Consider the following 13,523-nt stretch of genomic DNA (forward strand, 5'->3'; position numbering starts at 1 on the left):
CAGCCTCTCTTCCTTTGTCTTGCTTTTTAGTGGGGAAAAAGAGAGACTTGTTATCTCCTCATCACAGAAAAAAAACGAGGAACCTACTGAAATGAAATCAGCAGCAATCAATGGCTTCCTTACGCCAAAATATTTCACTGTTAAGACACAATGAGACACCTTTTGTTGTTGAGTGACATGATTGCGTGTGCTGCTCGGGGCGGTTTAGCTCTTTTGAAATGGTTCTTGTTCTTCAGAGAGTCCCGCCGAGTGTCTCCAGACAAATTACATAAAAAAAAGCATGAAAGGCCACAAAGCAAAGCAAGAAAATTAGACATCGAGGGTTGTAACTGCGTGTCGTTATTGCCGTAAAACAGATCGCACAGTTCATGTCGTACTGCCTGTCCATGTTCCTTCTGTCCATGACATTATTTGCGGAGATACAGTAAGACTTGCAAAGCCTGGACAACAAATGACCACCGCCGTTGTTGGATTAGATTCCTTTTTTTTTGTGTTAAATAGTGTATTCATCTTCCAGGTTTTTTTTTTTCGTGTACACAATATCTATGCTTCAGATTCAAAGAAGTCATGTTTACTTGGCTTCCACAAAGAATATTGTCCACGAGCAACCTGTCAACTCCTTTCTTTCAGCCAATGCTAACATGCCCGTGATTGCTGTCTGAAGAATCAATCAACACTCTTTCACCATGTTGCATTTTGCATTTGCATTACTCTGCGAGGACCTGCTTTTTTTCCCGTTATTATTCTGGCTTTTATGATTACTAGTCACCTTGAGTTCTGAACATGTTTGTTAGTGGCAAATGCTGTTTTGCGGGCGAAACCTTTTGGAGCGATGTGCTTCCAGGCACCATGACTACGTTTCTTCATTTTCTTTGATTTATAGGATATTTGTCTGCTACCCCTCCGATGTTGCTGAGAAGAAGAGATGCTTAGGGAAGGTGGACTGCTGATTCATTTCCAGCACCCGCCCCCACACACATACATCAACAACAATAAAAACCCAATTTTCTCTCACGATCTCATCAGGAATACCAGAGACCGCTGATGGAGGCTGATCCACGCATCTTGAGCCCGAGGAAGATCCGGCCTATATTCTACCGAATGAGGGAGATCACACAGTGCCACTCCATGTTTCAGATTGCTCTGGCGTCCCGTGTGGCCGAGTGGGACAGCAGTGAGAAAATCGGAGACTTATTTGTTGCCTCGGTTAGTGTGCATGCATGTGCATGTTTGTGGTACGTATCTTCATGTTTGTTTAACAGAAATGCAAACTGGAGGTTTATTTGCTGCGTGTGTGTGTGTGTGCATTCTCTGTTTATCCCTTTCTAACATGCAATCAAAGCCTTGCATTCTGGGTAAAGGAACTGAAAATCGTCTTGGCATTTGTATCTAGCTGTATCACACGATCGCTGCTACCAGCGTTATAATGAGCTCCAGGCTTTAGGATGAGCAAACAGGGATAGTTTACCCCAAACATACAATCAATTACAGTTGTGATGAATATCTCCTCTGCATCCAACGCTCTCTGGGATACGTGTTTACACATTCTGGCTCTAGAACCGTAGTGTTCAGTGTGAGTTTTTCTGTTGCGAGTATCTGCAGCGTGCTCATCCATGAGGTCCGCTCATTATTTGCCTATTAGAGGGGCTGATTCGTCCCTCTCCTCCTCTGCTGGCTATTATCGGTCTGTAGCAATAACATCCCAAGACCAGCCATCGAGTGAGACTACATTGGGAAAGGACAGTGCTGAGGCTGTGCGCTCCCCATTGAGCTGCCCCATGTGCCAATGTGTCTATACCTGCGCGTAATATCTTGTCGGAGTATCTTGAGAGGCAGGATCCTCAACAAAGAGGGTTGGTTCCGATTTGCTAACTCCTCACCCCTCCTCAAACTGCCACCATCAGCTGCATGGTGGCAGTTTAATTGAGGAGAGGGAATAAACGTATACCGCACAACACACAACACACACACACACACACACACACACACACACACACACACACACACACACACACTCTCTCACACTCCGCCACCTCATTCCTCCTCGCCCAACCTCTTAAATGGCTCGTGAAGGGTGTTGCGGTAACTGGGATAGTAAACAAACCAATTTTTGTTTTAAGCACTACACTTAAATGTCCATTTTCTTGCCTCGCTTTACATTGAAATTCCCCTCGGGTTAGCCAAACATTCAAGATGTCAGAAGAAATTACACGGCTGCGTTTGTGGATGCCGGTGTAAAGACAAAATAGTCAAAAACACATGGCACAGCAGCAGACTTTCTTATTGTAGGGCTGTTGTTACTAATTCAGAGAGATAAAATGCTTTGTTTCTGTTTTTTGCAGTTTTCCAAATCCATGGTGCTGGATGTTTACAGTGACTACGTGAACAACTTCACCAATGCCATGGCTTTGATTAAGAAGGCGTGCATGTCCAAACCAGCTTTTCTGGAATTCCTAAAGGTGAGCTTCAGCTGTGAGCACAAGTTTTTAACGTGTATTGTTTTTTTTGTCTTCTGGATTTTAAAATCAAAGTAAACCAACTGTGTGTTTTGTCTCCTTAGTTTGCTGCTGCGTTGTGTTGTTTGTTGTAGTGTTCATCAATATGCTGAAGCTAGCTTAAATAATACATAACTTTGCTCAGGTCTCCAAAAGAGACAAATAATTCAGTGTGTAAAAAAGGTGGTTTCATACACAAATTAGATGACATATATTTACATTAGTTTTCTCTGACATTGGCAATGAGATTGAAGCGTTCTATAACCCACTGTGCTAGTGAAGATTGTCCTGGTAATGACCTGAATCAATGTTATAATAACATGATTAGTCTCAGAATATGAGAATATATGTATTTTTAGGATGTTTCATTTTTTTTACTATAACTTGAAAAGCTTTTTTAATATAGTACAGAGATCTGCGAATGAATGAATGCCATACAGGCTGATTCACAATAAATACTAGGACATTGCAACACTTGGAGATTCAACGACTTTTTACACTTCCAGACAATATCTATTGTAGTGTTTACCTAACGTTTCAGATATTAATTAGGGATCACGAGCGAGGAAAAAATAATGCCAGGGTGCAGGAAGAGTGCCAAGGAATTATTCAAATGTGCTGAGTTTAACAAATCCCTGTGCGCTCAGCATTCATGCATGAGTATGACCTGGATCATTGAGCTGTAATGCTGATTTACAGGACCAGATCCCACAGCTGACCGCCCTGCATGTTCCTCCAGATAACATGTGTCCTCTCCTTTCTGCTGAAAGGTTTCCTCTGTCCCTCCCGCCGACTGTTGCAGCTCTCACCGGCAATGTGAAGACAAAACCAAATAATAAATAGGCTAGACACAGACGGACAAAAACCCCCACTGAATCAATGGCAGGCTTCATTATGCTGCTTTTAAAATATTGTGGAGCCGACTGACTGCATGCACATGACCAAAAGCACACAAGGCAGATTTACATGGATAGGGATCATTTAAATTCATTGTTTGAATAGAGTTTGCAGAAAAGTACTGTGAGAGCTGCAGAGAGCTTTGCAGAGAAGCATCTAGGTGAGTTCAGTGTGAATCAGTTGTTTTTTGATAGAAGAAGTTAGCAAATCAATTTTCATTCTCTGGATAAATGTTCGCTGTTGTCCAAGCGACATTTATTTTCTTTTGTACACTGAAAGAGAATATTGGAACGGCAAATCAGAAGGAAAGAAAACTCAGAATCCCATTAGGTTATTAGAAGTTAGTGGCTTGAGAAGCCGTTTCGTGTACCCAGGTCCGTGGTGAGAGCCGGCGCTTGGTTGGCAGGATTTATTACTGAACCTGCTGGAGGTGTAATGGGCTTACATCTAGTTCATATCAGCTATAGAGGGAAATGTACACCTGACAGGTTCAATGGCATATCCAACGCGGCCCCATTTCAACCTTTTTCTTGACATCAAAAGTAGGTGTCAAGGCTTTTAACTCAAAATTAGCATAAGGGACGGTTCCAACTGTTCCAGCATACTGGTAAATGCTGATATGGTTGCCTGGCAACACATGTAATTCTACTCCGTATGGTAGGTGACTTTGCCAGAAATACATTTTACAGACCACAGTAGAACGTTTCTGATTCATGTATCACAACAAGATGTATGTCTACTGCATTGGAATTTGTACAGTAAGAGTTGGTTTCAAGCGTCCGTAAATAGTCACTAACGAATCCAATCTGTTTCAATCTATTTTGCACAGGTTTTGCCCACTAATGGGATAAAGCTTGACCACGCTACTCTGCAGAGCAGCATGCTCAAATTTGCAGTGCCTGCTCAGTCAATCAGCTGTAATCTTTTCCAATGGTACCGAGGTTCCCTTTCCTTTAGTAGCTGAAAGAAAAACATGACACCGCGTCTCTGCCTCGTGCTTTTTGGTGCCGCTCCACCTGCAGAGGTGCTCCTCATTGTGAGGAGGCCACTGTCAGCGTTCAGGAGGCCGGTGGTTGTTTGGACTGCAGTGTTACTTGCCTCAGAATCTCCAGCTCACTCTCCAGAGGATATTAGAGGAGGAGGAGGTGTGGGAGAGAAGAGATTCACAGCGGAGGTAGTCAATTGGACTCAACCTGTAATGGATCTGTGGGAAACCTGAAGTGCACGAAGGACACAGAGAACAGTCAGCCCAGGTCCAAATTGACCCGAGAATAGTAATGCCCGATGCAAAAATCATCAGCCTGAACAGACCCAAACAAAGAGAGAACACCAACACTGGCACCGGTCGTGATCCGCCACCAGTTAGCAAGCATGCTGCGAGTGAAAACAGTAGCGGCCGGCCGCGGCTCACTGGGTAGAGAGGGTCGTCTGTGCAACCGCAAGGTCGGCGGTTCGATCCTTGGCTGCTACATGTCCTGTGCCGAAGTGTCCCCGAGCAAGACACTGAACCCCTAAACTGCTCCCCGGGCACTTCTCAGCAGCCCACTGCTCCCAATAAGCTACGGGTGGGTTAAATGCAGAAGTTACATGTTGTGTATATGTATATGACAACAATAAACCTAACTAACTAACATAACTAGCAGTCATTTCCCCTGTACTTCCCAGATCACTCTCTCAGTCGTTCAGTTTGGCTCAGACATATTTACACAGAGCCTAAATAATACAACAGGACCCCACCTCACTAACTAATATATATCAGTCAGAATTCCCGCCGTTGGTCCAGGCTCCAATGGCAGGTTTGGCAGGTTTTTTTTTCTTCCTATTGGTGATTATTACTGACAAGACATCAACTGAGAAATTCCAGGTCATGTCCTTAGAGTTCAGTTAGCTGAACTACTGCTGCGTTGATATGATATCTCAGGCGGTGTTATGGATTCATACACCGTCTGTGCTGGACAGGTTTGACTGAACATGACTGCCCTCCAACAGAGAGATGGAGAGTTTCTCCCTAAAACTCCTCTCACCCACAACTGCCTCTCTAAGAGCCCATCTCTTTTTACATCTTGACCTGTTCAAGTGTGGTGTCAGGATTTTGCTTGGTTATTATGTGTCTGTCCAGTTACTCAACATTGGATCGTGCAGATAAAAAATTGCATCTTTGATACCACTGCCTTCCTACCCTCCGCTGTGATTTGATAGATGTGTAGCTGCTGACCGCTTGTGTCTCCTATAGTGATTGTGTAGAAGGTGTCTTGCTAGTCCGCATAAACCAACTTACTGCAATACAAAGTGAATGGATGCAGAATACACTGGCTACCTTTCTTTTATCCATCTCCCTCAGGAGGGCATGAGAATAACTTCAAATTGATTTTATTACACAGTTTATAGGCAATTTTGAAGAGTATTGACCAGTGAGACTGTGTCTTTGTTGTGTTGAGTTCTGTGTAAATCCAGTCAAGCTGTTCCACGTGGCTCCCCACAGGTGGAGCCCTCTAATCTTTGCATCCTGCCACTCTACAAATTGCTGACTTCATGGGTGACTAGTTCGGCCACATTACTCAGTCCTCTATACAGGGCTAGAACAATTGATTGTGTTTGTTAAGTGCATTCAGTATGAGTGAACTCCACAAGTGGCTCAGCCTTTAGAGCCTGTCAAAGGGCTCTACTCGAGTTACAATCTGTAATCTTCGCGGAGTGTTCAGTACATGAGTCATGTGCGTACTGTATGTCCATATCCTAGCCAACAAGGACAAGTTAAGAAGAAATCACCTTTCTACAATGGTGGAGATTTTTATTATACTTCGTCTTGATCAATGATGCGAAGTTTATTGATCCGTATAATTAGATCATATCCAGTATGTGATAATGTACTCTATGTGACAGTGACTGAAGATATGTTGATGTCAATGTCAACGTGACCAAAAAAGTTGAGGTCGTCATCATTCATCTTAATAAACTGGAAGCATTAGATACACTCAGACGTTTGAACTTAATAGACTGCAACATGAAGTGCTAAAAAAACACCATAGACTGTATATAAGAAGTGGACGAAGTCACTCTTGAAGTCACTCATTTGTTTGTGGACTGACGTTTTGAAGCCTCTAATTCTGCATTTTTGTCGTCGCCATCTTGGTTTTTGGCCGCGGTGCCATCTTGGGTTTTTGCACCTAGAAATGACATGAGAGCCGAGTACAAGTGTAAGCTGAATAAGACATTTTTAGGCAACCAAAAAGTTGCAATTATCTTTCACAAACTGAAAACACTGGCAACCTGTCAACCACAAGGTAGCCCCGCCCAAAAGCATACTCTGCTTTATGGTCTATTTTACTCCGAATGGACTATAATTTACTAAATGCACATCATGCTGTATTGAAGAAGACTTGAAACTAGAGATTGAGACCATAAACTCATGTTTACAATATTTACTGAGGTAATAAATCAAGAGAGAAGTAGAGTCATTTTCTCATAGACTTCTATAACGATCAGACTTTCTGCAGCCCCCTGCTGGCCAGTAAAGAGAATACAGGTTTAAGTCAAGGTTGCCGATCTGGCAACACACACATTTAGTCTGGATCATGATATAACAGTTACCAAAATCTCAAGCTGTAACTTGTCTCATATCAGAGTATCAATATCAATCAAATTCATTTTGCAATATGAAGTGTAAGTTAAACAGATATCCTGCTCTAATCTGCATGTATCATCTTAAAAGTGCAATAATAGTTTTCTAACCCAAAGCAACAATAAGTATACTTTAAGCTAAAAGAAAACAGATGATGTTAGCGACTGCACCGTATAGCAGATGATGTGAGATCTCTTAAATTTCAGCCAAAATGTTCTCTTTTTCATTTTCTGTCTCACAGTTGATCTTATCCGACCTTTACTACCATACCCGCTATTAAATGTGCCCAGAGATTTGCCTTTTCATACTGATGGTGTCATCGTGGCACAGACTTGACACTGCGCCGACACAATTTTCCTCTGACCTACGCCCACAGTAATACATTAGACGTACAACCCTCAAAAAATCTTAAATACTCTCATATGACTGAGAGACCCTGTTTTACATACGTTATTCACCCACTCACACGCCTACACAAGGCTTAGCGAGGATTCTGACAAGCGCCTCTTAAAGTAGGCATAGCATAGTTTCCTCTTAATGGCCTTTCTGTGCAAGAATGTTATTCCAACTGCATTGTTCTGTAAACATTTTATTTTCTCTCTTTCTGTTTCCAGAAGAAGCAGGCGTCTAGTGTTGACCGGATCACTCTGTACGGCCTGATGGTTAAGCCCATTCAGCGATTCCCTCAGTTCATATTGCTCCTGCAGGTACAAAAAAACGTTGTTTGTGAATGGCTATTTCATTTGTTTTAATTAAGGGAATCCCTTAAGTTCCACTAGCTAAACACTTCCAATATGAGAAAACGAGTCAAATTAAAGATTCAGCTGCACATACACTAATACAGATGCAAAGCTGCAAGGTTACAGAATCGATGATGGATTTGGACTTATCCAAAGTACAAGAAGTTGTGCCTCATATACTTTTACACTAAAGTTAGCGAGAGCTAGAAAAGTAGCTAGCCACATCAGTTTTTCATAATGCTGCCTTTATATCCTCCCTGACTCTTCCACTTTCCATTCTGAGCAAAGATTTGGATTTGAGCTTGACTTGCTGGATCTGCAGAAGCTCATTTCATCCCTCAGTAGGCATTGATTATCCATGAATTCAAAAGATAAGTTATGAATGTGAATCAGGCATTTTCTTCCAGTATAAACTCAGTACTCCAAACAGGAAGGGTATGTATTAAATCAAACATTACAGGGAGCTAGAGCTCAAGGCATCGCGGTACATCTGAGATGCATATCAAGACAAGAGCAAGCTTTCACTGGGTCATAGATGCAGGGCAAATATAGACACGCATGCCACAAAGCCTGCGCTTAGTCTGGTTTGTTTTTGCCAACTCTGCTTACATAAGGGTAGAAATTGGAATACAACGAGCTTCACAAAGTCTACATAACCACTGCAAGGTCAGTGTGGTGTACACAGTCAAATCCGCTGGTGTATGTGCCAGCCAGTCACACACCTGGACTCAAAAGTGAGTGCTTGACGTAAGAAAGAAATGTCAGAACCTTTAAAAGTGTCCCCACTTTGAACTTTTCAAAGTAAAGACAACACTCACAGAACACATTATTACATTACATTGCAGTACACAGAAGAAAGCATTGAATCATGAACAGAGAGTGGTTTGAATTCTTTTTTGAACTTTCAGGGTCTTCACTTTAAACTTTTGCTCATGACCTTTTCTAGGACATGCTGAAGAACACACCGAAGGGCCACGTGGACCGCCTGCCCCTGCAGCTCGCTCTGACAGAGCTGGAGATGCTGGCTGAGAAGCTGAATGAACAGAAACGAGTAGCCGACCAGATTGCAGAGACTCAACAGCTTGCCCGCAGCGTCAGTGATCGCCTGCTCAGTAAGGTGACTGGATGCACATGCACTCCTGCGTGCACGCGTACACGCACGCACACACACACACACACACACATGCCCCAATCAAATCAACTGTAAGCCAGCCCCCTGCGCCCTTTAACTCCTCCGCGTTGTTATCACTGTGAGCCAAACACCTATAAATTAAACTAGTATATGGCCATCGCTTGTATCACTTTCCCACACATTAATCTAGGGAGGCATTTTTATTTCGGGGAATTATCTCCCAGAAATGATGCTCATTATCATTCCCAAACAGTACCAAATGCAATGGCAGAGGCGTTGCCTCTCCATTACCACACTGAAATTACAGTCCTGCCGCTGCAAATCTGAACAAATGCTGCTTTGAATAAGAAGAATTAGGGGGTAAATGAGACATTTAATTGGAAACTGTAAGAGAGCTATCTCTTTCACCCTGTCGCTCTTCCTCTCTCTCCACTTTACCTCCCCTCTATTCCCCTCTTGCACTCCCTTGCCTACTTTCTCACTCCACTTGTACACTCTTCTTCTCTTTCTCTAGTGTGACTGCATCTTCCCCCCTCTCTCTCTCGCTCTCTCTCGCTCTCTCTCTCGCTCTCTCTCCCCCCCCCTGCGCTCTCCTTATTTCTTTCTATCAGCCCTTGCTTTCCAGGACTCTGAGATGAGCTGATTCGCCCAATCTCTTCCACTCCACACAGAATTCCATTTGCCGCGGTGACTCTGCAGAATTCCAATAGGAAACAGTCTCCTCTATTGCCCCCATAACCATCCAATGAAATATTCATTCTTTGTCTCAAAGTATCTAAGTCGCCGGAATAGGACAGATAACAATGTGAGTGAAAATGGGTTTCGCACACACACTCCCACGCGCGCACTCCCACGCACACACACTCATGGTGCAATGCCCTCTGTGCCTATTGATGCTTGAAGACTTTAAGGGTGTATCCTCATAGCGGGCCCAACTCTTGAGGGAGTTGTACAGTTTTGTGGCCATCAAACGGCAGTCCTGCACGGACTAATGGCTCATTCGGTGTTCTGTCTGAGCCACGGCCAAGAGCAGCTACAGATTGCCTGCAGACAGGACATCCTCTTCTGTGAAACGTGGTCACATGCATTACTGCACTGCAGCTTGTAGAACGGACACAGCAGAGAGAGAGATTCATTACTCGCTAGAATGTGTGCCTATTGAGCAAACACAAACACCAAAGTACCAGGATGTGAGGGCCATATTTGGACATAACCTGCTGCTTGCAGTATACATTGTGACGAGCCTGGCTTAGATTGGCGCAGTATGCATAGAAATATTGACTCAGGCAGTCATAAAAGAAGCCGGAGCAAAGCGATGCAAAAAAGAAAGAAGCTTTTTGTGGCTATTTCCTTTTTGCCGTGCAACATATGGATGACAGGAAAGCACAGCATGTGCTAAACGGCTGTAGCATAAATTGCATCTGTTATGGAATTTATTTACTGTGGATGTGCGCGTGGGTGCATGCGTGTGTGTGTGTGTGAAGGTGTGCATGCAGCAAACTGTTTATGCATTTGTATCCATGTGTTGTTGCCTGGAAAGGATTGGTGGAAAGGATTGTGTGTCCCAGTGCTCGTGAGCTAAGCCAGTTTGACTCACCACCACCACCACCGGTAACGGTATGGTTGATAGCACGCCGCAGACAAAAGGACAGAATAACCTGAAGGGATGTGTTGGACTAGTTTATTTAGGAAAAGCCGCTCCTGTTAACGCCGTTACAGTTTGTCTTTAGGTGCCTCTCGTCACGTGTGTGCCGGGCAGAGATAGTGAAAAGACATTCCCTGTGTCACTAAATTGGATGAATGAACACGCTAGGGATGCGTTTGTGCCTTGTGTGTGTGTGTGTGTGTGTGTGTGTGTGTGTGTGTGTGTGCCGTTTGCACATTAAATGACCTTCAGCGGGCATTAATGTGTCGCTAATCCCTGATGAGACACCTCTTCCTCCAAGGCCGACTTCTGCGTCCTCCGGGGCGTCGAACTCTGGAGGACTGGCCCCTTTGTGATGCTGTCTCCGCCGCCTCTGATCTGATTGCTGTGTCCCTTTTAGCAACTGAACTCGGAGCAGGGGTCACTGGTCCTTTGTGAGACGCTCATTGAGACGGTGTACGGCGAGAGGGGACAAGTCCTGAAGTCGAAGGAGAGAAAGGTCTTCCTCTTTGATGATGTGCTCATCTGTGCCAACATAAATGTCAAGTAAGTCCCTCTCGTGTAGAGCATGTCGAGCTAGATGCCGTTGCTTTCAAAAATACTTTGCTAAATGCGTTTCGCAATGCTTAGTTCTACCATGAAGTTAGTCTGCTATACTGCACCGTTAGGAGAAATGGCTATTAGGTGGCACTGCGCTCTCATGTGATGCCCTAGGTTTTCGCGAGGATATTTTGGCAAACTGCATTGCAAAGAGAAATAGCTGCGAGGGGTTTGGAGCCCTATCTGGAGTTGCAGGAGCTTTATCAGCTTTAAACAAATGGTAGAATGCCTAACTACAGCTACAGGAGTCCTAGATTACTGACATAAAACATTTTTTGGTTTCATTCCAATTTATCTTCTGCGACAGCAACATTGATCACATCTCTCTCTCTCTTTCCCTCCCTCTCTCCCCTTCTCTTGAAGTAAACAGGAAAAGGGATTTTGTATATTTCGCAAAGCCCCTGTCAAAGATGTTGCTTAAAGCCCTCTTGTTCAGCCTTCAAAGTAATTATCGCTCCACGTTCTCATTCAACTCGAGTGTCCCGAAGTTGACTTTGTCTGCCCTCCAGGATCTCGACAAACCGATCACAATGTTGATTGTCTGCGTGATTACAGGAATACATGAATAGCAATGAACTCCTCCTCACAGCCAGGGGTACAGTTTTGGCAGGGAACATGGGAGATCATACGGATTCTAATTCCCACTCCCGAGTCTTCTTCATGACTTGTCTCCTGCTACGGAGCGCTGGGTGTAGCGCTGTTAGCAGGATGCGGAGAGGGGAGGCTAGGGAGGGGGGGATTTCTCTCAGGTTGTTTTCCCTCCAAAAACTCTGTCATCATTTTTGTATTTCTTGGTCTCATCTCCACCAGGGGGCCGCCGGATATCAGCAGCCTGGTCCCCGTCGGCCCGAAGTACACCATGAAGTGGAGCGCCCCCCTACAGCAGGTGCAAGTAGTTGAGGTGGGCCAGGAGGGCCCTCAAAGCAAAGACACCCTCTTCCAACAGAGCGGGGCCAAGCGAGCCTGCACCTCAGGTAAACAACTAAAGCAAATGTGAACCGGTCCGATCTCAATCCTCTCCCTCGCGTGTCACCCTCGAGTTAATCTCATCACTTGGACTGACTTTTAGTCTCAGCCCCTTACTCTGACTCAGCAAGGCTAATCTGTCTCTGTTCTCAAGTGTCCCCGCGGAGGGCTGGAGACACATCCGCGCTGCTTGTCACTCTGATTGAGGATGTGTTTGTGAAGGAGGACAGTGATGACGGTCACTCGTTCCAATCTGCCTCGGGTGTTTTATCTTGGAGAGAGATGAGGGTGGTGGAGAGCCCCCCTGCCTCAGCATCCCCCACAGTCTCATTTCACTCTCTGATAGACCACAAACACACCAAAAGTGGAGTCATCAATCTGCAGAGATTATTCCCTCCCTTTCCAGGCCCCAATTAGAGAGCCAGTAGCAGTTGATAGGAATCGGTGGTTGAAACACTAGTTCTCCCAGCAGCCCTCAGTAAACTCTGGTGTATACAGAGCTTGAAGAGATCCCTGATAAATGTGCCATGGGAAAAAGGGAGATACAAAGCCTTATCAGGATGTAATGGTACAGGCTTTTTAAAGTTGCAGTTCCCTGACTTAAATATTGATGGTGCCTTCCTCAGAGCTACCCGTGTCTTTCTCAGCAAGCAGCAGCTACTGTTTTGAGAGCCGGTTTCCGATTCTCTACGGATTAATGATTTGCTTCTCGCACAGGTGGTGTGTGTGTACTCACAACTTTGCAGCAAAGGTTTTGGGGATCATTTAAGGTTCGCTCTCAACGCAAGCTGTCTCTCTTCCTTTTACTTGCGTCTAACTCTGCAAATGTTATGCCCCCAAAGAAGGAGCTGGATTCCTTTTTTTTTTGCTTCACTTTTTTGACACGCCGCAGTCACCGTAATCATGTCTACACAGAAACCTCCCTGAACCTCTGTGGGACCGTTTCCCCAAATTTTCCTTCAGACAGCCTGTCCCATCTATTTATAGTTTCATCCCCTGTGATATCATTCAGTGGGGTGTCTACTCTAAATCCTGCGCTCCCTCAGCATGAGTCAAAATGGAGTCATTTTTCATCTTCTGCAGGCCCCGGTGCCCTTTTTATTGAAGAAAGCTGTCCTTTAGGGAAATGCAGGCCCGTCTCTCTGACTCTTCCCCCCTTCATCTCTGCCTATATCTCCATCGGACCATCTCCTTCCACGTCTCTTCTTGCCAACACACAGAAAAGCCCTCCGATGTTCGTGCTCTTTTTCAGTAGTTTGCTCTCACGCTGCCTTACCTTCATTCTGTCCCCATTACACCTCCCTTATTGCTGCTTCGCTTTTGACCCGCCTGTCTGGAGTGCAGTTTATTTATTTATTTTTTTTTTGTCAGAAGTGTAGCAGTGGGGCTTTGGCTGCGGATCAGACAAGGGGTTTTGATGCCGTTG

General features: G+C 44.6%; 1 protein-coding gene across 1 annotated transcript in view; it reads left to right on the plus strand.

Moving 5' to 3' along the window:
- The window catches only part of arhgef10la (Rho guanine nucleotide exchange factor (GEF) 10-like a), a gene marked incomplete at both ends in the record, with an annotated part of 102,084 nt that overhangs the window by 18,494 nt on the left and 70,067 nt on the right, over positions 1-13,523 (plus strand). Inside the window, 6 exons of the mRNA XM_079186286.1 lie at positions 1,027-1,206; positions 2,343-2,459; positions 7,629-7,721; positions 8,701-8,871; positions 10,932-11,077; positions 11,942-12,105. Coding sequence (XP_079042412.1) covers positions 1,027-1,206; positions 2,343-2,459; positions 7,629-7,721; positions 8,701-8,871; positions 10,932-11,077; positions 11,942-12,105 — 871 coding nt within the window. The remainder of the gene's footprint in view (positions 1-1,026; positions 1,207-2,342; positions 2,460-7,628; positions 7,722-8,700; positions 8,872-10,931; positions 11,078-11,941; positions 12,106-13,523) is intronic.

This window comes from Pholis gunnellus (assembly GCF_910591455.1).
Source record: "Pholis gunnellus genome assembly, chromosome: 3".
In the NCBI taxonomy this organism is placed as follows: Eukaryota; Metazoa; Chordata; class Actinopteri; order Perciformes; family Pholidae; genus Pholis; species Pholis gunnellus.